We start from the raw sequence: 23,254 nt of genomic DNA, 5'->3' as shown, positions 1-23,254 counted from the left end.
GTCTTTAGTATTTTTTTTTAAACATACAACAGTGCTAGCAACAAGACAAAACACAAAACATAGAACACAAAACACAATTTTTATTGTGACAGTAGATTCATGGTATTGGGTTGCTTTTCAGCTGGTATCAGCTTTTCCTGATTTTCTGAAAGACAAAAAGAACATGTTTCTACCCCTTTTGGGGTGGCAGATTATTGCTTAAAATATTTCTTTTACAAATACCCTTGCTGATTGCAGGCAAAACAGAGGAATTGGCCCCCACATTTTCCATGTTTTTGTTCGATAGGCAGATCAGGTTTCAATGGTTTCTATCTTTTAAGGAAAAAGAAAAGGGTACTTGTGGCACCTTAGAGACTAACCAATTTATTTGAGCATAAGCTTTCGTGAGCTACAGCTCACTTCATCGGATGCATACTGTGGAAACTGCAGAAGACATTTTATACACAGAGACCATGAAACAATACCTCCTCCCACCCCACTCTCCTGTTGGTAATAGCTTATCTAAAGTGATCACTCTCCTTACAATGTGTATGATAATCAAGTTGGGCCATTTCCAGCACAAATCCAGGTTTTCTCACCCTCTGCCCCCCCACACACAAACTCACTCTCCTGCTGGTAATAGCCCATCCAAAGTGACCACTCTCTTTACAATGTGTATGATAATCAAGGTGGGCCATTTCCAGCACAAATCCAGGTTTTCTCACCCCTCCCCCCTTTTTTTTCCAAAAACCACACACACAAACTCACTCTCCTGCTGGTAATAGCTTATCCAAAGTGACCACTCTCCTTACAATGTGTATGAAAATCAAGGTGGGCCATTTCCAGCACAAATCCAGGTTTTCTCACCCCCCCCACCCCCACCCCCACCCCCACACAAACTCACTCTCCTGCTGGTAATAGCTCATCCAAAGTGACCACCCTCCCTACATTCAAGGTGGGCCATTTCCAGCACAAATCCAGGTGTTCTCACCCCCCCCACCCCCATACACACACAAACTCACTCTCCTGCTGGTAATAGCTCATCCAAAGTGACCGCTCTCCTTACAATGTGTATGATAATCAAGGTGGGCCATTTCCAGCATAAATACAAGTTTAACCAGAACGTCTGAGGGGGGAGGGTAGGAAAAAACAAGGGGAAATAGGCTACCTTGCATAATGACTTAGCCACTCCCAGTCTCTATTTAAGCCTAAATTAAGAATTCATTTGCAAATTGGATACTATTAATTTAGGCTTAAATAGAGACTGGGAGTGGCTAAGTCATTATGCAAGGTAGCCTATTTCCCCTTGTTTTTTCCTACCCCCCCCCCCCGATGTTCTGGTTAAACTTGGATTTATGCTGGAAATGGCCCACCTTGATTATCATACACATTGTAAAGAGAGTGGTCACTTTGGATGGGCTATTACCAGCAGGAGAGTGAGTTTGTGTGGGGGGGGCAGAGAGTGAGAAAACCTGGATTTGTGCTGGAAATGGCCCAACTTGATTATCATGCACATTATAAGGAGAGTGATCACTTTAGGTAAGCTATTACCAGCAGGAGAGTGGGGTGGGAGGAGGTATTGTTTCATGGTCTCTGTGTATATAATGTCTTCTGCATTTTCCACAGTATGCATCCGATGAAGTGAGCTGTAGCTCACGAAAGCTTATGCTCAAATAAATTGGTTAGTCTCTAAGGTGCCACAAGTACTCCTTTTCTTTTTGCGAATACAGACTAACACGGCTGTTACTCTGAAACCTATCTTTTAAGGGTTATGGGGAAATTATCCCAGTGTTTAGTCATTAAATTCCTGAGGTGGGGTACCTCAGTTTCCCTTCTTATACAGCAGACCAAGTTTATAATGTTTTTCCTGCTGTGTTAAGCTTTAAGTTTATTTACAGGTCATAGCTGAGAAGCATCATTACCATATGACCTTAAAGGATTTTTCCAAAAATCATACACACTATATGGTGTTACAGGGGTACTTATTATCATTAAATTTATTAAAATTATCTTGTTATCCCATGCCTTTTATTTAGACAATTTGTTTACTGACCAGGTATGTCCTTTATCTGCAGCTCCTTTGTGCTGCTAGTTCTTTCCTTCCTTTATCATTTAGGTAATTTGCATTTTCACAGACGCTTCCTGCTTTTGGATTTAAAGCCATCAGCCGTTCAGAGACTCTATCTTAAAAGGAAAGGAGTACTTGTGGCACCTTAGAGACTAACCAATTTATTTGAGCATGAGCTTTCGTGAGCTACAGCTCACTTCATCGGATGAAGTGATGAAGGATGCATCCGATGAAGTGAGCTGTAGCTCACGAAAACTCATGCTCAAATAAATTGGTTAGTCTCTAAGGTGCCACAAGTACTCCTTTTCTTTTTGCGAATACAGACTAACACGGCTATTACTCTGAAACCTGTCTTAAAAGGGACACAATCAACTTTCACCAGAGTTTTGATTACTTCTAACTTCTGCTTCCAAAACACACCGCAATCTGAAAAAGAAAACCCAAGCTATTCTGGCTCTCTTTGGAGCCCTAATAGCATTTTAATTAAGTAGCATGGTATGTTTGCATTTCTTTTGCCCCTTCTACAATATACCCTGCACATGTTCTGGGGCAAATGCACATTCCTTCCGTAGTTTAACTTTTATAACATTATCCATATCAATTTTTACATAAGGTGTAACTATTTCTTTTTTTTTTGCTTACAGAGTTTTCATGAACCTTTATCAAAGTGACAGTCTGATTACTCAGAGCCATTTTAAGACTCAGTGTTTCTAACATTGCTTCTTTTTGTTTTGTGCACCTCACCCCTGCTGTTGCTTCAGAGGGCCACTGTCTTTTTTAATTTTTTTTTTTACTACAACTCTCATCTGCTATTTTGTTACAAAAAACAAACAAACAAAAATCAAACAAATAAACAAAAAGAATCCAGAATTTTTTTTCTATTCTCCTGATTTTGACTGCCTTGCTGCAGCCACAACTTAAAAACATTTTAAATTTTGTAAAGCATTGAGTTACCTTTTAAGGGTTAAATGCCAAATCCCAAAGCCAAACAACACTAATTACCTGTGCCTAGCAAAAAGGTCTGTCAGTTTTGCAACTTTGAATTAAAGAGTCAAATGGATTTTTAGTGGCATTATTTAAAACAAAAACAAAACCAATTGGTCCTTAGAACTTTACATATTTTCATACACATTTTCTTTTCCTTAACATCCCTTCCACACTGCTCTGTTTTTTACATCTTACATTCCCTTTATACATTTGAGGCAGTTAAGTTCCAATAGAACCCTCTTATGTTTTTTTAGCAAATTTGACTAAATTGTCCAGTCAAATGCTTTTAATCAGATAGTTTATTTTTGCCTGGCTAATTTACAGACATCCCTTTGGAAAAGGGCCCATTTTTCCTTCAGAATGGTTGCAAAGAAACCAAGAATGCTCTTTCTCTAACACTTTTCCTTTTTAACATTTTCACAAAGTTTAGCTGGTTAATTCCCTCCAGCCTCTGCAGAGTTAACTTTTTTACTCTTTTATCTTTGTAATTATGCCTGGGGGTGCCATACATAGGACCTTCTCCCCCTTTACCCGCGTCCCTCCAGCCTCTGCAGAGTTAACTTTTTCACTCTTTTTGTATTCCTGGAGTGCCTCTTTCACTATTTTCAGCTGGCTTTGGGCATTTGTAGCCAGCACCTTCCAATTGTCTGCTCCCTTTTCCGTTTGTGCCTTTTCCTCTTTACATGAAGACAAGCGGAGGTAAGAATCCTTACATGCCTCCCACAACAACCAAATTGCTGCTGCATCTCTTTTGGCAGCACTAGAAGGTTTGTATATGAGGATATACTGAGCCAATCTATCCTCCAGGTCTGAAATAGTGCAGACATCAGCTAGGACTTGTTTAGTCCAAGGACTGTGCCCAAATTTTCGAAGGATTTGTTTAAAAGGTGTAATTTTTTTTTTTTTTAAACAAAAGGTGAGGTTGGAGTTCCTTCTGACTCCATTCCTCCCTCTGGTACTGGCTTACCCTGTTTTCTTTTAAACATCTTAACATGGATATTTCAATCTCTTTGTCACTCCTGGTATTACTTAGCAAGTGACACAGCCTAGATTCTGAAATCATAGCTTAATCTATGCAATTTTCCCCTGCTACCTTCCCGGAGGCCAGCAGGTCTTGTTAACCTATTTCTCCCTGCTACCTTCTCGGAGGCCAGCAGGTCCGGTTAACCTGTTCTTCCCTGCTACCTTCCCAGAGGCCAGCAGGTCCCCTGCTACCTTCCCAGAGGCCAGCAGGTCTGGTTTAATCTGTTTTCCCTGCTACCTTCTTGGAGGCCAGCAGGTCTGGTTTAATCTGTTTTCCCTGCTACCTTCTCGGAGGCCAGCAGGTCTGGTTAACCTAATAGAAATGCCTAGCTCAATAGAGCTGGCGGTGTGCACACCAATATTTACAATAACTGAGGTTTTTTACCAATATTCCCCCTTTTGCAATTCTCCACCAAAATGTTATACCAATAAAATAAAAATTAGCAGAATCTTATTAAAGGGGAAAAGGCAAAATACCACATTTATTGTGAATACAGAAAGAATCATAGTAAGCAGTTAGTTATAGCTATAACATTCCATTCAATCTCATATTTATTCACACATTCATTCATACAAACACACACACACACATAGGTTCTGCAAGGTTGTTATCAGAGTTACCAGCCTTAGAGTTGCTCGTGCCAAGTCACTGGCCAGGTGGCCTGGACCAGAGGAGGGAGCAGGGCCTTGTCAGATGCTCATCTGATGCTCCTGGAAGTTGGTTTGCAGAATCAGACCCCAAAGTTCTCGCTTTCTAGAGTCCATTTTTATAGGAATTTCTTCCTATGCCAGTCTATGGGAATTGCTTCATCATGCTGTTGCTGAATCAATCAGCAGATAGCACATTCCTGACAGCTCCATGCTGCTAGATGTTATCTTGTTCTTTGGTTCTCCCATTCTTGAGGCTGTAGGGTGGATTCCAGTCTGCCCTCCGGGGGTCCTCTGGTTATTTCCACTTGACGCCTTCTTCAGCCGATGGACACTGGATTCTTAGGCTGGCACCTCCCTGATCATTCAGTTATTATCCACACCAAGCATCCATCCACATATATCCTCTATCTCTATTTTAGTCACAATTGTTAATACAACAAAAGGGCGGGGAGTCTCTGGGTGCTGTTTCTGTTATTACAGAGTATTGCTTTGAGTCTCTCTCTGTGTGAATTGCTTTGAGAACAGACTCTGTCTTAGAATGTACTAACGCAATTAGCAGCTTGCAGGTTTCACACGTAGAGGGTGAGAAACAGTACCAAAAACCAAGAGACCTCTTAATTAGTAATACCCTGGAATTTAAACTATGGGGAATCAAACTCATTTGTGATTTTAATACAGAACTTCTTTAATATGATCCAACAATATCTTGACCGAGAGCAGCCCATGCAGATCTTGACCATTGGAATTATGATGGTTATTGCTGTAGGGCTGCAGTAATGCCCATGCAACTCCACTGTGGGGGAAGAGGGAAGAGGTTGGGTACAGGGTCTCCCAGTGTTGTTTTTTGAAGGCGGTCACTGGGGGCTCTCTCTCCACTTCTGTGATTGTTGGGGTTGGGATGGGCCTTTGGTTCAAAGGACAGTCTAGGATTATGCAGTTCATTTAGGCCCTGTTCTAAAGCTTTTTGAAGTTAATGCAAGGATTCCCATTGGACTGGTTTAAGATTGGGGCCCTAGTGTCTACAAGGAACACCTTCTGCAAGGCTCTCACAGCAATGGACCCTTTCCCCTGTTAGGAAACTAAAGGAAGAAATGTTTCCCCTGACATCATTGTCCAGTATCTGGCTGACTTATATGGCAGATGGATAGTGTGGAGTCACAGAGAAGCTATCGTGACTTACTCAGTTTATACAAGTCATTACTGTAGAAGCTGGATTAATCGCATGTGGTTCGGCATCTTTTTCCTCTCCGCTATTCTCATTCACATTGGTCCACCAACCCTCCCTGCACCTCTCTTCCCTGACCTGCACATTTTGCGTCAGCCTAACAGAGACTAAAATAATATGAAGGTTTGAAGAGAGAAGAGCAGACACAGTGAAATTTTTTGCCATTTATTGTTTGATGTGTATATTCTGTATTTCTCAACATCCCCCCTGCCCACTTGCCAATCTTATAAATTTAGTCTCTTGGGAAAAGAGAAGTGAGATTGCCCCAGGTTTCCTCCAGGGACGTAGATAGCAATGTTCAAGCTGTATACATTCCAGCCTATATGTCACCTCCCCTCTGGAGTATACTCCACATTTTCCAAGATAGCCTCAGTATGATCACTACCCAAGTGGATGCAATTATGTGTAAAGATTGAGCAGTGTGTTCAATAAAAGATTGCATGAGGGGGGAAAAAATAACCTGCAAATTGCCTATGAAATGGTTCCTTACAGGAAGTTAAAATTGTATGCTGTGATGTACCTGGTGCTTGTCTGTCTACACTTATGGATTTCTCTGTGTTGGTACTTTAGTTCTGAATGGTGTTAGAAATAAGGTGTACATTTTAATAGTGAAAGTAATTAATCTTTGGAACAATTTGTCCACGGATATGGTGGATTCTCCATCATTGGCAATTTTTAATTGAAAATTGGAATTTTTTTTTTAAGAAAGATATGCTCTAGTATAAAAGGAGATATTTGGGGGGGAACTTTGTGACCTGTGTTAATCAGGAGGTCAGACTAGATGATCAAAATGGTCCCTTTTGACCTTGAAATCTGTGAATACATACACTAAGTTCTCCTTTAGTTTATAAACCTTTTTACCTGGTCAGGCAGGCAGTAAGTGACTTCAGGATAACAATTCCAAAAGCAAACTATTAGTTCTTCTTCAAGTAGTGTCCTTATGGGTGCTCCACTCTAGGTACGCTTGCCCTGTGTGCGCCTTTGATCGGAGATTTCTCATCTGTTTGCCCTATGCATGAATGTTACTCGGTCTTGTGATTCATGCAGTTGTGATATAACGCTGCATGAGCAAACCACCCTCAGTTCCTTTTCAACCACTTTGGCCTGAGATGGAGCCTTTGCAGTTGTCTGCATTGAGTTTTACGTCAACTGTGTAGTTTATTATAGTGTTTTCTTAGTAGTAGTAAGTAATGCTAGTTTTAAAAAAACTTTTCAATTTTTTTCTCTCTCTCCTCTTCTATATAGATAGTTTTTACTTTACTGGGAGGTTATGCCCGTTTCTCCTGGTTTCAAGCATTGCCTGTCATTCTGGGAGGCAATCTCAATGAATGACAGATACTCCTTCCTGTTGCATACATTGCTTCAGAGAATCTCCTATTTCCCAAAACTGCAACTTCTGCCTTGCATTAAAATGTAGAGCCAAAAAAAACTCCAGGGAGATCAAACTTTGTCTCCTTATGGTGGAGAGCTTGCTGCACCTGTCTTCTGACCAAGGCCAGGGCACCACTCTACGCGCCGCTCTACAGTTAAGTCTGCTGCCTCTGAGCCCCACTCCTCAAGGGCATCTCAGAGGAATACCCCAGATTTCTCCGATAAGACTGTCCCTCAAGTTCTCCAGGTAGGGAATCTATCCTGAAGAGATCATGATCTCCAATGACTTCAGCTACTTTGGCAACCGTTGCTCTCCAACCTGGTACCCACAAAGCTGCTCATTCCTCAAGTACTAAGGGCACTGTCAGACCTAAAGACTGCAAAGTCTGAGGTTCTAAGAGGTCGACGGTACCACCAGTAGAGCAAAGTGGCGAGAAGCGCTCTACTACTTCTCACTCGGTACCGAAGAAGCCCTTTCAGGCTCTGTCTGGTCTCCTCTCAGAGTGGTTGAGATTCATGGTATCATCAGTTGTCTCGGCCACTATCACTTTGGTGCAGACCAGGGAGACAGTACCAACAACAATCTCTGTATCACAGGAGTTTTGCTTTCCCCAAGACCTAGCTGTGTCTGACATGCCTGACTCACCACTGCTCAGGACCAATATACTCTCTGTACCAGGGACTTCCAGATTTGTCCAGTGCTGGTGGCTTTACCTCAGGGTTCTTCCAGTGCTTCACCATGACAGAGTGGAAGAGCAGGATTCTTTTGACGATCTTGCCTCGGTTTCCCAGATATCTGTGCAGGGATCTCCTCTCCATCCCTATAAAGCAGTGGTCCCCAAACTGTAGGGTATACCCTGCTAGGAGGGGTACGGAGGAACATTTGGGGGGTGCGCAGTAGGGCTCAGGCTAGCCCCTATGAGAGGCAGGGAGGAAGTACCATCCAGTCCCACTCCGCCTGCAGCCCAGCTCCGGCCATAGTTCCACTCAGCACCCTGTCCCCCCCCAGCCCAGCTCTGCCCTCATTCACCCTCTTCCCCCAGACCAGCTCCTCCTCCATCCCCAGCTCTGCCTTCAGCCTAAGCTCCTCTGCTGAGCCAACTGTGCAGTAATGGAGGAGTAGCAAGGACAGATTTCATTACTGGTAAGGGGGGCACAACAGGAAAAGTTTGGGCACTACTGCTATAGAGTCCCCTTTCCAGAAGTCTCTGAACTCACGAGAGACAACCTCAACCACCATCTCATTTGTATGAACATCCATGCATGCCGCCACCACACCGTATACATCACTTCATTGGCCATACAGGGACCCTTGGGTAGCATATCACCAGGCAAGCCTTTCTAGGGCCTCAAGCACCACCCATCACAGAGATAGGCAACCTTCATCACTTTCCCTCTCTAGGAGACCGGAACCTCAGAGAGAAACCTGGGAGAAACAGGAAGCTAGAGCTGATGAAGACATCTCTTCACTGGCCAACATCTTTTCTTTGTCACCTGATGAAGGAGTTATGCCACCTCCTCCATCCCTTCCAAATGATTTTAAAGAGGTTTAACAATTCATCAAGAGAACTGCCGACTCCCTCTCAAGAGGGATCTGCAAAGAACCACATCATAAGCTCCTTGACATCCTCCATATAGCTTCATCTGCTGCAGTGCCTTGCCAGTTAAGAAGGCCCTGCTAGACCTTGCAAAGGTTATTTGGTACACCCCGGCCTCAATTCCATCTACATGCAAGAGAGTGGATAAGAAATATTATATCCTATCTAAGGACTCAGAAATTTTATTTTCTCATCCCTCTTCTAACTCTTCGATGATTCATGTGCTTAATGAATGTAGAAGGCAGCTCCACGCTGAATATTTGCCCTATGGCAAGGATCATAAGCACCTACACCTGTCTGGGAAAAAAATCATATTTGTCAGCTACTTTGCAATTCAGAATCGCCACTACCAGACATAAATGGCTAAATATGATCATACAAATTATGCCAAGCTGAGTTGTTTTATTGAGAATCTACCAGCTGAACATACTGAGCAATTTCAGGCCATTATTGTAGAAGACCAGTGGCTCGCCAGAAGATCTCTGCAGGCCTCCCTCGATGCTGCTGATATTCCCACCCATTCGATCTCTACAGCTGTAGTTAGAAGGAGGGCCTCCTGGCGACAGCTTTCAGGATATCCAAAGGAGGTCCAAAATATGGTTTAAGCCCTTCTTTTTGATGGGGTATTAAACTGTTCGATTACAGCACGGACGAATCACTATGCACATTAAAGGACTGCAAGGCTACTTTGCATTTTCTCAGTGTCTATACACCTGCCCAGTGCCCACAAGAGAAAAGTTTAGTGAGTCCCAGACAGTGCAGAAATCTTGTCCACCCAATTATCGAGCTCCCAGAGATCATACAGACCTCAACACAAAAGTTACCTCTCTTCTGCCTGCCAACTCTCCTTTCCCATTCCTCTTCAGGGACCGCTCTCATGAGAACCAGCTTCGACAAGAAATAGACTCTCTCCTACTCTTGGGTGTTATAGAGCTGGTTCTGAGGCAGCACAGAGGGAAGGGGGTTTATTTCAGATATTTTCTGGTTCCAAAAAAAGAATGGTGGTGGGAGACCCATCCTAGATTTAAGGCTATTCAATACTTACATGAAGGTTCAAAAATTCAAAATGGTGATACTTGCAGCAATAATTTCATCACTGGACCAGGGGGATTAGTTCTCAGCCCTAGACCATCAGGATGCATATTTCCATATAGCGATCCACCCATTTCACAAACAGTTCTACCTTTTACGGTTGGACATGACTATTTTTCAGTACAGGTTGCTCTCTTTCAGCCTCATGGGCAACTTGTGTCGCCGTAGACCTCTTAATCAACTTGGACCTACAATTGAACATTCAAAAATCCACCTTGACTCATGTGCAAAAGTTAGAATTCATAAGCACTTATCTAAATTCAATAGAAGCAAGAGCCTGCCTCCCAATGCACAGATCCATGGCCACATCCAATATAGTACAATCCAGATCAGCCCTCAGACCCCAGTCAAGAACTGTTGGGGCACATGGCAGCTGGCAGTTTTGTTGTAGACCATACAAGACTCTGAATGCATTGCCTTCATGGGTGGCTCAGAACTGTTTATGTGGCACTGAACAATCACAGTCTGACTACGCTACTGTCCATACCTACCTGTGTGAAAGAATCACTCATTTGGTGGAAAGACCCTCAGAATGTTTGTGCAGGAGTCCCTTTCACCCACGCTTCCCCAACAGTGTCATAATGATGGATGCATCCCTGCTAGGGTGGGGAGCACATCTGGACACTCAGCCGAAGGCAGGTAGATGCCTCAGGAGACCACTCTGCACATCAACCTCCTGGAACTCAGATATGCCTGTCTCCAGTTTTTATCACTAATTAGGTGTAAACAAATAAAGGTCCTGTTGGATAACATGCCTTGTATGTTCTATATCAAGTGACAAGGAGGGGCAAGATCCCCCTCTCTGTGTGCTGAGGCTGTCAGGCTTTGCCATTGGTGCATACCCAATCAGACTGTCATCACAGCAGCTTACCTTCTAGGAGTTCAGAATGTGACCGCAGACACACTCAACAGGCACTTCTTTGAATACCATCCATCATACTACACCACATATTCCAGCAATGGTGCACCCCACAAATAAACCTATTGACAATGGCAATGAACAAGAAGTGTGCCCAGTTCTGCTCCAGATGTGGTCTGAATCACCATTCCTCGGGGGACGCCTTTCATCTTCAGTGATCATTGGGTCTACTGTATGCATTTTCCCCAACTCCTCTAATATTCAAAGTTCTACTCAAAATAAAAAAGGACAAATCCAGAGTTATTCTAATAGTTCTGATCTGGACCAGATAAACGTGGTTTCCTTACCTGATAAAGCTAGCCATTTACTCACCAATCACTCTCCAGGCCACTTCTGATCTCCTTTCCCAGGAAGGCAGGAAGATCTTTCACCCCAATTTTGGACTTCTTCATCTCAACGCATGGATGGTAGATGGTTCATGGGATTAGAAACAACCTGCTCAGAGGAAGTAAAGAGAGTGCTATTACACATCAAAAAACAGTGTGCATGCTACACTTACTTACAAAATTGGACAAGATTTGCCTCCTGGTGTGACTTCAAACACATTCCTCCAACAATCTCATTGCTGCCAGCTATACTGACCTATACCCTAGAACTAAAAAACACAAGCCTGTCAGTGAGCTCCATTAGAATCCACCAGGCAGCTATCTTGGCTTTCCATTCTCCAATCGAAGGTTATTCCAGATTTGCCCACCCAATGACCATGAGGTTCTTCAAGGGGCTTGGAAATCTCTTTCTGCCAATCAGGAGTCCTGCTCCAGTTTGGGACCTCAATCTGGTTCTTAAATGCCTTTCAAGATCACCATTTGAACCCATGGCTACCTGCTCACTCTTCCATTTATCAATTAAACAACATTTCTAATAGTCTTCACTTTGGTTCAATGAGTTGGGAAAATAGGGGCCCTTATGGCATACCCCCTTTTCAAATTATTTTTCAAGGACAAGATGACATTATAACCACATCCCAAGTTTTTACCAGAAATATCATAGAATCATAGAATATCAGGGTTGGAAGGGACCTCAGGAGGTCATCTAGTCCAACCCCCTGCTCAAAGCAGGACCAATCCCCAATTAAATCATCCCAGCCAGGGCTTTGTCAAGCCTGACCTTAAAAACTTCTAAGGAAGGAGATTCTACCATGTCCCTAGGTAACGCATTCCAGTGTTTCACCACCCTCCTAGTGAAAAAGTTTTTCCTAATATCCAACCTAAACCTCCCCCACTGCAACTTGAGACCATTACTCCTTGTTCTGTCATCTTCTACCACTGAGAATAGTCTAGAACCATCCTCTTTGGAACCACCTCTCAGGTAGTTGAAAGCAGCTATCAAATCCCCCCTCATTCTTCTCTTCTGCAGACTAAACAATCCCAGTTCCCTCAGCCTCTCCTCATAAGTCATGTGTTCCAGACCCCTAATCATTTTTGTTGCCCTTCGCTGGACTCTCTCCAATTTATCCACATCCTTCTTGTAGTGTGGGGCCCAAAACTGGACACAGTACTCCAGATGAGGCCTCACCAATGTCGAATAGAGGGGAACGATCACGTCCCTCGATCTGCTCGCTGTGCCCCTACTTATACATCCCAAAATGCCATTGGCCTTCTTGGCAACAAGGATACACTGCTGACTCATATCCAGCTTCTCGTCCACTGTAACCCCTAGGTCCTTTTCCGCAGAACTGCTGCCTAGCCATTCGGTCCCTAGTCTGTAGCGGTGCATTGGGTTCTTCCGTCCTAAGTGCAGGACCCTGCATTTATCCTTATTGAACCTCATCAGGTTTCTTTTGGCCCAATCCTCCAATTTGTCCAGGTCCCTCTGTATCCTATCTCTGCCCTCCAACGTATCTACCACTCCTCCCAGTTTAGTATCATCCGCAAATTTGCTGAGAGTGCAATTCACACCATCCTCCAGATCATTTATGAAGATATTGAACAAAACCGGCCCCAGGACCGACCCCTGGGGCACTCCACTTGACACCGGCTGCCAACTAGACATGGAGCCATTGATCACTACCCGTTGAGCCCGACAATCTAGCCAACTTTCTACCCACCTTATAGTACATTCATCCAGCCCATACTTCTTTAACTTGCTGACAAGAATACTGTGGGAGACAGTGTCAAAAGCTTAGCTAAAGTCAAGAAACAATACATCCACTGCTTTCCCTTCATCCACAGAATCAGTAATCTCATCATAGAAGGCGATTAGATTAGTCAGGCATGACCTTCCCTTGGTGAATCCATGCTGACTGTTCCTGATCACTTTACTCTCGTCTTCCAAGTTCCATCTTAACCCACCCATTGACCTTCTGATCTTCTATCCTAAACCTCACCTAGGCAAAGAAGAGGCGCTGTTGTAAGGAGAGCCCTGGCCTTCTATCTTGACAAGACTAGACCTTTCAGATGGACTCCCAAATTATTTGTCTTGCTTGCAGACAAAGAGGTCTGCAGTCTCTAAACAAAGACTTTCAAATGGATATCCGATTGTATTAGTTCTTGCTATCAATCTTGCAATATCCAAGCACCTTTGCACATACAAATTCACTCTACAGGTCTATTTCTACCTCTAAAGCCTTTCTCAAAAACGTTCCCATCATTGAAATATGTAGCGCTGTGACTTGTGTCTCTATACATATGTTTGCTGAGCATCACGCCATAGCTCATGACTGTGCTTCTCATGCTGCATTCAGCTTGACTATACTTTCTTGGTATTGGACTCAATTCTGAAGCCCCCTCTTGCTTAGAGGGAACTGCTGCATAATCACCTAGTGTAGGGACACTACTTGAAGAAGAAGGAATGGTTACTCACTCTGTTCAATAACTGGTTCTTCAAGATGTGTCCCTCAATTGGTGCTCCACTACCTGCCTTCCTTCTCCTCTGCTTCAGAGTTCTTTGCTATAGAGCTTCACAGTAGAGAAGGAACTGAGTCTGGTTCGCCTGCGTAGTGCTATATAACAACGTCAGGGAGCATGAGACTGAGTAATACACATATGTGGGCCGAACGCACATTACTATGAGAACTCTCCGATCAAAGGTGCAGGGGGCACAAGCGTACCTAGTGTGCAGCACCCATAGGGGGACACATCTCAAAATACCACAGTGACTACACAGGATGAGTAACCATTTCTTCTAGTTATTGTTTCTCAGAATATAAAAGCATAATCAACAAAACAAAGACAAATTTTAAAGTGATAAAAAGAAATACTTTAACATGATCCCTAACTAGCCTGCTAAAAGCTTACCATGATTCAAAAAAGGATTAGACATTTCTATAGATAATGCAGACCTCCAAAGTTACATTATTGATGGGGTTTGGGAAGAAACTTTTCTTATGGCAGTTTGTTCCATAATTGTTCACTCAAGGGTTTCTTGCATCTTCCTCTGAAACATCTAGTCCTTCTGTCTCTGTCAAAGGCTGGAAGCTGAACTAGCTGGTCCCGTGGTCTGTTATGACAATACCTATGTTTGGAAGTTGTTGTAAAGTTTACCTCATTGATGGGCGAAATCCTGGCTCCACTGAACTTAATGGGATTTTAGCCATTGACTTCGGTGGGGATTTTACCCAGTGTTTCTAAATAGAGCTGTGCAGATAACTGGTTTTGTTGTTCACTGGCTGTTTTGAGGGGAAAAATCTTTTTGGGTTGGCCTGAAACAAAAAAATCAAAATTTTCAGTGAGCTAAAAAGGGAAAAAATAATTTTGGGTCGAACAAATGTTTGACCTAAAATAAAGTGTTTGGTTTAGTTTTCGAGCTCTTATAAACACTTTTTATTTTTTAATAAAATTAAACAACTTTTTGTTTTGAATCAAAAAATCTAAGTGTTTTATTTTGAAAATGTCAAAACAAAACATTTAGGGGTTGTTTTTTTTTTTACTTTTTTTTTTTTTTTACTGAAACAATTTGGTGAATGCAACACAAATTCAGAAAATGTTTCAGTCAGCCTGAATCTGCATTTTTTGGCTAAAAAAGTTTTGGCAGAACTGTATTTTTAAATCATTATGAGCTCCTCTGATGGGAAATACTATAGAAATACAATTTATTTGATTATGCCTGACCGTCTATGATGAGCAGTTTATGTTCTGTATGAGGCAGAGGACTGACTTCCTGAGTTCCCAGGGGGTGCTCGACCCCCCTGCTCTGCCCCAAGTCCCACCCTCACTCCACCTATGGTGACCAGACAGCAACTGTGAAAAAACGGGACAGGGGGCGGGGGGTAATAGGCGCCTATATAAGAAAAAGTCCCCCCAAAAATGGGACATCTGGTCACCCTAACTCCACCCATTCCCCAAGACCCCACCCCCACCCCGCCTCTTCCCGCCCTGTTCACCTCCTTCCCCTGCTCCTCCCCCTCTCCTCCAGCACCTCCTGCATGCCTCTGAACAGTTGATTGCGATGGGCAGAAGGTGCTGGGAGGGAGGGGAAGGAACTGATGGGTGGGGCCCGCCGGTTGGTGGGAGGGACTGAGGGAGAGGGGGAGGAGCTGATCCGCTTGCCTGTCGGTGGGTGCTGAGCACCCACTATTTTTTTCCCATGGGTAGTCAGCACCTATTGCATGAGGTCTTGTCACACATATCTTAATCTTTATGTAAATTAGCTACAAGTGTTAGTATTAGTCAGTACATCACTTAGCCCTTCCTGAAATTCAGTGTCTCTCTCTCCCTTACCTTTTCTTCCAACCCTTTGCTCTGATTTACTTTTTCTAATACTCTGTTTCACATACTGGCTTTCTAAAAAGACATGGTTAGTTATGCAGGACCACATAGATGACTGGTAACTGCCATCAAAGACGGTTCTTCAACTGCTGGATGGTAACAGGAAACATGCAATGGCCAGAGAGCAAGGAAGTTGTAATTTCCTTCATTTTGGTTTTTCCTCCTCCAAAAGAGTGCCATCTAAAGGAACCACCCACTTCCCTGAGGTTTTGAGGTCCTTGAAACCATTTAGTAATTGCTGTGGTTATAAGTTGAGTGCCTCAGTTTAAAGCATAACTTAAATGAGTTAATGTTTTAAGATACTTTTACTCTTTACTGTTTTTAATATCTGCATAGATTATCAAAACTAATTTAGTTTCTAATTGAGTGTATTCTATTTCCTTTAATAAACTTTGATTATTGATTAGGTTGTCAGTGGCCCATAAAACTGGTGAGGATATATTTATTATCTATCACCACCACCTATATGTATATCTGAGAGTACAAAATGGCCTCGTATTGTATAAGAAAGCATTTCAGTCTCTCAGTGATGTGATATGGATTTTAGTTTTTGGTTAGCACTATCCAAATTATTCCATGCAGTATGTGTAATTTCTAATGTCCCATAAAGAATGTAATCACACTAGCTAAAGTTAACAAAAACGGAAAAAAAGTACAATTTGACTGAAATACTGAGTTATTAGTTCCAGGTTTTGACTCCCTCCTCCCCCCAGGCTCCCATAGGTGTATGGAGAGCTGAAATCTAAGAGTGTATATTGTTTCATGTCATACATTCTCCAATGACTATGCATAACAAGGGAAGTTGAGGAAGCAGTGCTGACTGGCAAGTACAGATTTACATTTGGCTTGCCTTGTCTTTTGACTGTTCAGATTTATGCCGTGTGTGGGATGGGGTTGGGGGGGTGGATTTGTTTTTAGTGTTGAACAAATGGAAATCTTTCATGGAAGGTAAGTAATTGCTTCCCCCCCCCCAATATTATTTTTGTGTGTTGTAATATTTGCCTGATGCAAGCAAAAAAACCCAAAGCACCTGTGTCTTAAAAATGTCTCTTTCTGTAATATTTTTTTACTAAAGTTGGGGGGGGAAAGAGGTGAAACAAAACATTTTCTTGCGATTTTTATTGCAATATTGAAGAGAGATTTTTTGTTCTGTAATTTCAGAAAGTTTCAAAGACAGTGGAAGACCATTGCTTTCTAAGAGCAGTTTGGCTTCTCTCTAGTGTATGCTGGGGTTGCAGGGCCTGTATGTCTATATTGCTGGAAATAAGACTTATATTTGTTATAAGAGGCTCAGTTAAGCAATAATTAGCCTACTCAGCAACTAGATGAAGAAGCTCTGCAGGCCCCATTATAGCCCATAGGATTACTTTGCTAGCTAACATATCCTACTAATCCAGACAGCCGTATCAAATAATATGTTTCTCTTTCTGAATTAATCCATTTCATTCTTATATTTATCAGTATTAATTCCTATGAATTTAGGATGTGTTGAGCCATATGATACGTGTTTCCTAATAATTATACATAGAATAAGTTTTGCTGAAATGCAAGAAGCCTACCGGCCTATATCCGGTAAGATCCGCTAAATAGCTAGAAGTATAATCAGTTAAGAGTAAGTCAGCATAAAAGCTGGTAACCTTTGGCACAGATAGGAATGGTCCCTGAACTTTGGGGAACCAAAGGGAGGAACTGTATACAACACTGAACAGGTTTATCTGGCATCTGCAACTGGTTGGTAACTGCAGCGTATACCACAACCTGGAAGTCACCAAGAGAGCCTAGGTTGGCGGTTTTTGGAGTGAGATAATCCTTATTAATTTATAGAGAGTAAGTGTCATAATCCAGTAACATATAGAATAAGGGTACCCATACATTTCTTAGGGTACGCAAATAAGTTTTGGATATAATAGGTTGGGCCTGAATTACATAGTGTCAGGATCCTATAAAATACCTTGTACTGAAGAGTCTTGAGCTCTTTTAGCAGTCTTTTAGCTTGTAGCTCTTTTAGCGCTCTTTTAGTCTTTAGCTCTTTCTTTTCTTTGTTCTCTTATATTCTATAGACTATCTTTTTATCTACCTATCATTCTATCTTCTATCATGCTATCAGCTCCGCTTGTGTAGTATAGTATAACTACTCAACATTCCTAACTATTGGGAAGCCAGCACCATCGTGTTATCGGGCATGCCAGGAGTAAGGCTGGTCCTTCACCTCCTATTACCAAGTTCTCAAGGAAGGACGTGAGTATGTTAAATTAAAGTACTTATAATAGGAATGTTACCGCTAGGGGGTTTGGAATTATTTCACTGTTTTGCAGTCATAAATTTCATAGCATTTATTATTCTTTTGTTAATCTCAATAAAGTTTTTATCAATTTGGTATTGTCCTCAGTGTAAGTGTTTTTGCCAGGCACCCAGAGAGTCCTCTCCTGATACAGAACTCTCTGAGTTCTTGTACCCTGTAGTCTTCTGGTTGGATGCGATCAGCAGCAAGTCATAACTACTAACCCATAAAATTCAGGTCAGCAGCATGGGCTGGTAGAGGTATCGATGCCATTTCCTACAAGGAATTGTGTAATCTCTGTGCTTTCCAGCAGCCACGACTTTAGATTTTCTATGCTGCACTTCTCCAGTATCCCTAATGCTGCCAAATCCACGTACCATATTCTGTTTCATTAAGTGTACTCCACTGAACATGTCTGAGGTAATATATGTGTTCTACAATACGGATGGTCTTTTCCCTGGAAAACTGACAGGGTGATTTAGCCAAAAGAAAGATGGTGTGTATGCCAGATATTCGCTACTGTGTTCTCTAGTATTGATGAGTAAGCCAAAAGATTGAAGATTCAATTTGATTAAATATCCCAATGTCTTTGGTCTGTAGACAGGGCTGGAAATCTCATGAGATCAAGTTTTCTCACAAGATGTGCAGTTCTCTAGCTGGAAATGAAAGAAGAATATTGTCTTCATATATGACTTTCTCTTCCAATTCTAGCTGTGATCAGGACATGTAGATCTATTGCACCTTTCATCTGGGGATCCTGAAACACTCTAAAGGTATTAATTTCAACACCACTGTGATGTAGGTCTATATTATGCCCATTATAGTGGAGTTTATTGAGAAATAAAGAGGTTTAAGTAACTTGCTCAAGTCCACATGGCAAGCCTATGGCAGACCTTGGGATGGAACGCAGGATTCCTGCTTTCTGTCCCCTTCTGCAACCATTACACTACATTACCTAGCTTCTTACATTTTACTAGTTCGTAGACCCATTCTCTCCCTTCTTTCTTCTTTGTCCTTTTCTTCTTTTGTCTGTTTTGGTCTTTATCCTTTCTCTTTATCCTATCTCATTTTCTCCTGAATTTGCTGTGTCATGATTTTTAAGTAAAAATATTTATAAATTGCATTTTGCTGCAGAAAAACTAATATAGATCTAATCTAGAAACATAGTCAACAGCTTCAAGTGCATCAGTTAAACTTTCTCCCGGCAGGGTAAGGTGACATGGTGCCAAAAGATTGTCTGCAGCTAAACACCTGTCTATATTAGAGCTTCTAATGTTGCTGGTGTTAGCAGTGTTGAGAAATTTATCAAAAATGTCTGTAGTGTCAACAAAGTCAGTCTCAGCTCACCCATCTGTTAAACAGATGTTAATAATATCTACCTTCTTTATCAAAAATCAAAGTTTACGCCACACACACACACTAAAAGACAAAAGGTAAGAAACAGAAGGTGGTTGTGTTTCCTGATTACACTGTTGAAATGTGAAACTGGGGAGGGAGGTGGTTAGGCGTATAAATGAAAGCAGCCTCAGAACGGGGCAGCACATTCTTTATTCCAAGGGCGTGGGGGTGGGGGTGGCAGCTACTTGTCTCTGTTATTGTTCATATCAGCATCTATCTTCTAGTAATTGTTCCATTCAGTGGTTTAAGATGATTTATTAAATAGGTCATGAGTTACTTTTGCATATGCAGGAGGTGGTGGTTTCGTTTGTGGTGTTGTTGTTTTTTCATTCTGTCAACCATGTGTTCAACTTGTTTAACAATAGGGATTATTAAAACCTCAACCAGAACTGAGGGTTCAGACAGAACAGTTGGAGTTTACGGATCTACAGAAAAAAAGACAGCATGTTCAACTTTTCAGAGTAAAGTTGTAAATAATGATTTTCAAGTATAATGGATGTAAAAACAAACCTGAATAGTTCCTACTTGTATGGGCTGTGCACCCCTCAATCCTTGAAACTTGGGCTCAGGTGGGACATGAGGGTTGCATAGGCCTTGTACCAGCTTGCTGTGCAGGATTAATTTCATTCATTGTTCGGGGAAACCATTTTCCAAAGATGAGGATATAGTCCCTGTGTGGTTTCCAATCCCTTCTCCCCAACTGCCTAGGAAGCAAAGTCCATGACTGTTTGGAGTGTCGATATGCAAATGCAATGCCTTCTGGATTCCATGTGGGTGGGGAAGCAGGCCCTTTGGAAGGGGCAGTGACTGATACTCCCCCAGCATTCACAAATAACAGCTCCAAAACAGAATTTCCAGCCTGGGAGAGAGAGAAGCACAACTTGATTTCTACCTTTGCAGATCCCTCTGGTATTATAACCCCCATGCCACTAGTCTGATTAATAACATCAAAGGAAAGTGTGGGGCCAAGATATTTAGTAGATAGACAGTTGCTAAGTAATTTTGTTTCCCTGATTTGTAAACAAGTGGTGTGAATTACTGTGCAATTAGGTTTCCGAGTAGCGATTAGGTGCTTCTAGTTCAAGCAAGCTAGGCTGCTTCCCATTGTACACAGAAAAGTCAGTTACCCTTCCCTGGTGAAATGTAAGTAATAAGAGCAAACTTCACACCTCCTGTGTGAGGCACCAACACAGCCTCTGGGAGGAGACAGAATCATCCCTTGGGTGTTGGAGGCAGGGCATGGGTCATCTGTGCAGCTGAGCTTCTACAGTTTATTGCCTGTGTTAACTATTCCACTCTTACTTTGCGACCTCCACATGCACGCATTAAACCTCTATGTGTAGTCTCTTATACAGAAGTAAGGTTGCCTTGGTTCCTGTAGCTTAATCCCCAAATGCAGCTCCCTGCACTAGCCATGAGACCACGCTGCCTCCCACAAACATCAAGGCCACCTTACTTATAAATGAGAGTGACCAGACAGGGCTTTAATGCACTGTAACTAATGTGCTTTAACTTACACTTCTATAAATTTTCAATTTGTCTTAACTTTCCTGAGTGTAGACAAGCCCTTAGATTCTCCTCCTGGCTCTGCTAGACACATGTAGTCAACTTTGCTGTTCCACGGTTTTCCCATCTGAAAAGCACAGCTAATAGTAGGAGGGATATCAAAGGTGTACAAAGTACTATAAAATCAGTTTTGTGAATGTTGATAATCCACTTTGAGATCCTTGAATGGAAGACATTAAAGAAGAGCAAAGTATTATTTTCATTTCTTTTTTATTTGCATCCACCATTATTCCTCTTTCCCTAAACTTGTCTCACCCCAGTCCACTTATCCAAGGGGTTTGTCCATTTTGTATGTAGGTTTCTAAATGCAAAATAGAGTACTTAGATTTTAAAAAATGGATAAAGGATGAAATGCAAAGGAAAAATAAAATGGGACTGTGCCCATTTGTGCTTCTTTATGATGTATAATGAACGCTTGGTGTTATTTTAAAAATAACTAAAATAAAAACAAAATCCTGTTTGTTTTGTACATTAGAATATCACATCTACCCTGGCTTTCTTATAAGGTTCTATGGCCATCAGAGAAAAGCAAGAAAGTCAAACATTTTTAGTTCAGCAGCAAATTTAGTTTTACTCTGCTTATTGCAAATATTCTAGATTGAAAACTCTTGAATAAGGAACTGGATTGATATGTGTCTTGTACAGTGTCAGTGTTTATCAATAATCATATTGCATCTTTTTATAGGCAAAGAATTAAATGAAACTTTGATAGTTAGCAATTAATTATCTTTCTTTTTCTCTCTTGCTCTGCAGCAGAGATCATGGGGATTAAATTAGGCCCCACAAAAATCAATCTGATGAACAAATATGACTTAGATTTGTTTTCACAATCATATGAAGATTCAAATTAAATGTCTTTTTAATGCAGCATGTTCAATTGAAAACATTTTGAACCAGGTTGTATTTTTTTTCCTAAGGGCATTGGGACTTTTCAGTCTGATAGACAGTTTGTGGCCTCCATTAGTGCCTCTAAAAGTTCCTGGTCAAAGTCAAGACTGTGAAGCGGTAAGGTGTATTTTACTGAACTGTGTTTCTTCATCCAAAATTAAAGGTCTTGTACGTATAGTGTGCACATGTTTGTTTGGATTGTCAGATTTTCCCAGTCCCTTTAGCCATACAGCTGTGCTCTAGTGCTTCTCCCTTCATTCTAGACAAACTGCCTACCCCCATCCCCTAGACCAGGGGTGGCCAACCTGTGGCTCCGGAGCCACATGCGGCTCTTCAGAAATTAATATGCAGCTCCTTGTATAGGCACCGACTCCCGGGCTGGAGCTACAGGTGCCAACTTTCCAGTGTGCTGGGGGGATGCTCACTGCTCAACCCCTGGCTCTGCCACAGGCCCTGCCCCCACTCCACCCCTTCCCTTGCCTCCCCTGAGCCTGCCTTCGCCTCCCCCCCCAGAACCTCCTGCATGCCACGAAACAGCTCATAGGGAGGTGCGGGAAGGGAGGGGGAGGCGCTGATTGGTGAGGCTGCCAGCCGGCAGGAGGTGTTGGGAGCGGGGGGTGGGGGAGCTGATGAGGGGCTACTGACGTATTACTGTGGCTCTTTGGCAATGTACATTAGTAAATTCTGGCACCTTCTCAGGCTCAGGTTGGCCACCCCTGCCCTAGACCAACACCTTGATCTCATCCACAGAGGCAGATTACCGTTTTGCTGGGTCTCCTCCCCACCCCTTCTGCCTGCAGTCCCCCCTTATCCCCTCCAGCACATGGGGGTGTACATTTTTCCAGGGCCCCCGGGCACAGGCCCTGTTGGCCCAGTGGCTAATCCGCCACCGCTCATCCACCACTGTAGATGTGTACTCCATGTGTACTCTCTTTACACATCATGGTGGAATACAGCGTTGGTCGCTAGTTTGGTAGTCCTCTCCTTCTACAGGAAATACAAATTAGATCAGATGCTGTGAAGGCAAACCAGAAAATATAACGGTGGAACTCAGCAAGGACAGGACCGTTCTACAGGTCAAAGTAAGGGCCGTTCTAACTTCCTTTGCATGCTGGAGTGATTCTGATTGTGGTAGTCATCCTGCGTGAAGATTATCATCTGGAGGTTTAACTGAGCACTAAAACAATCTTGGCATAATAAAAAATAGTGTGAGCATTTCTGTGAATTTCAAACTAAAATGTGATGCTAATGTGCACTGCAAATCTGGGATTTTATCTGTCAATTTTCCTTAATTGATATTATATTCAGAAAAGAAACTTTTGTCTATTGTGTGTTGTTTGGGAGTATTACTCTGATGGGAAAGTTTTGAGATGTGTTGTTGTTTTAATGATTGAGAATCAGGTACCTATACTGTTCTGGTATTCCTGTATAACTCTCATGTTGGAGAGAAGGTTTTGGTGTTATTTAATTATGTGCATTACATTAGAACCTAGAGGTCTCAT

The 23,254-nt window shown here is 42.3% G+C and overlaps 1 protein-coding gene across 2 annotated transcripts in view; it reads left to right on the top strand.

The window, feature by feature from the left end:
* Nucleotides 1-23,254, top strand: part of SPIDR (scaffold protein involved in DNA repair) — a 327,349-nt gene that overhangs the window by 284,423 nt on the left and 19,672 nt on the right. For both annotated transcript variants that reach the window (XM_074944412.1, XM_074944411.1), the window contains one exon: nt 21,782-21,869. In XM_074944412.1, coding sequence (XP_074800513.1) covers nt 21,782-21,869 — 88 coding nt within the window. The remainder of the gene's footprint in view (nt 1-21,781; nt 21,870-23,254) is intronic.

The sequence above is a fragment of the Natator depressus genome, chromosome 2 (genome assembly GCF_965152275.1).
Source record: "Natator depressus isolate rNatDep1 chromosome 2, rNatDep2.hap1, whole genome shotgun sequence".
Taxonomy (NCBI): Eukaryota; Metazoa; Chordata; order Testudines; family Cheloniidae; genus Natator; species Natator depressus.
Note: the sequence above shows the minus strand (reverse complement) of the source record. Positions and strands in the feature narration are given on the sequence as shown.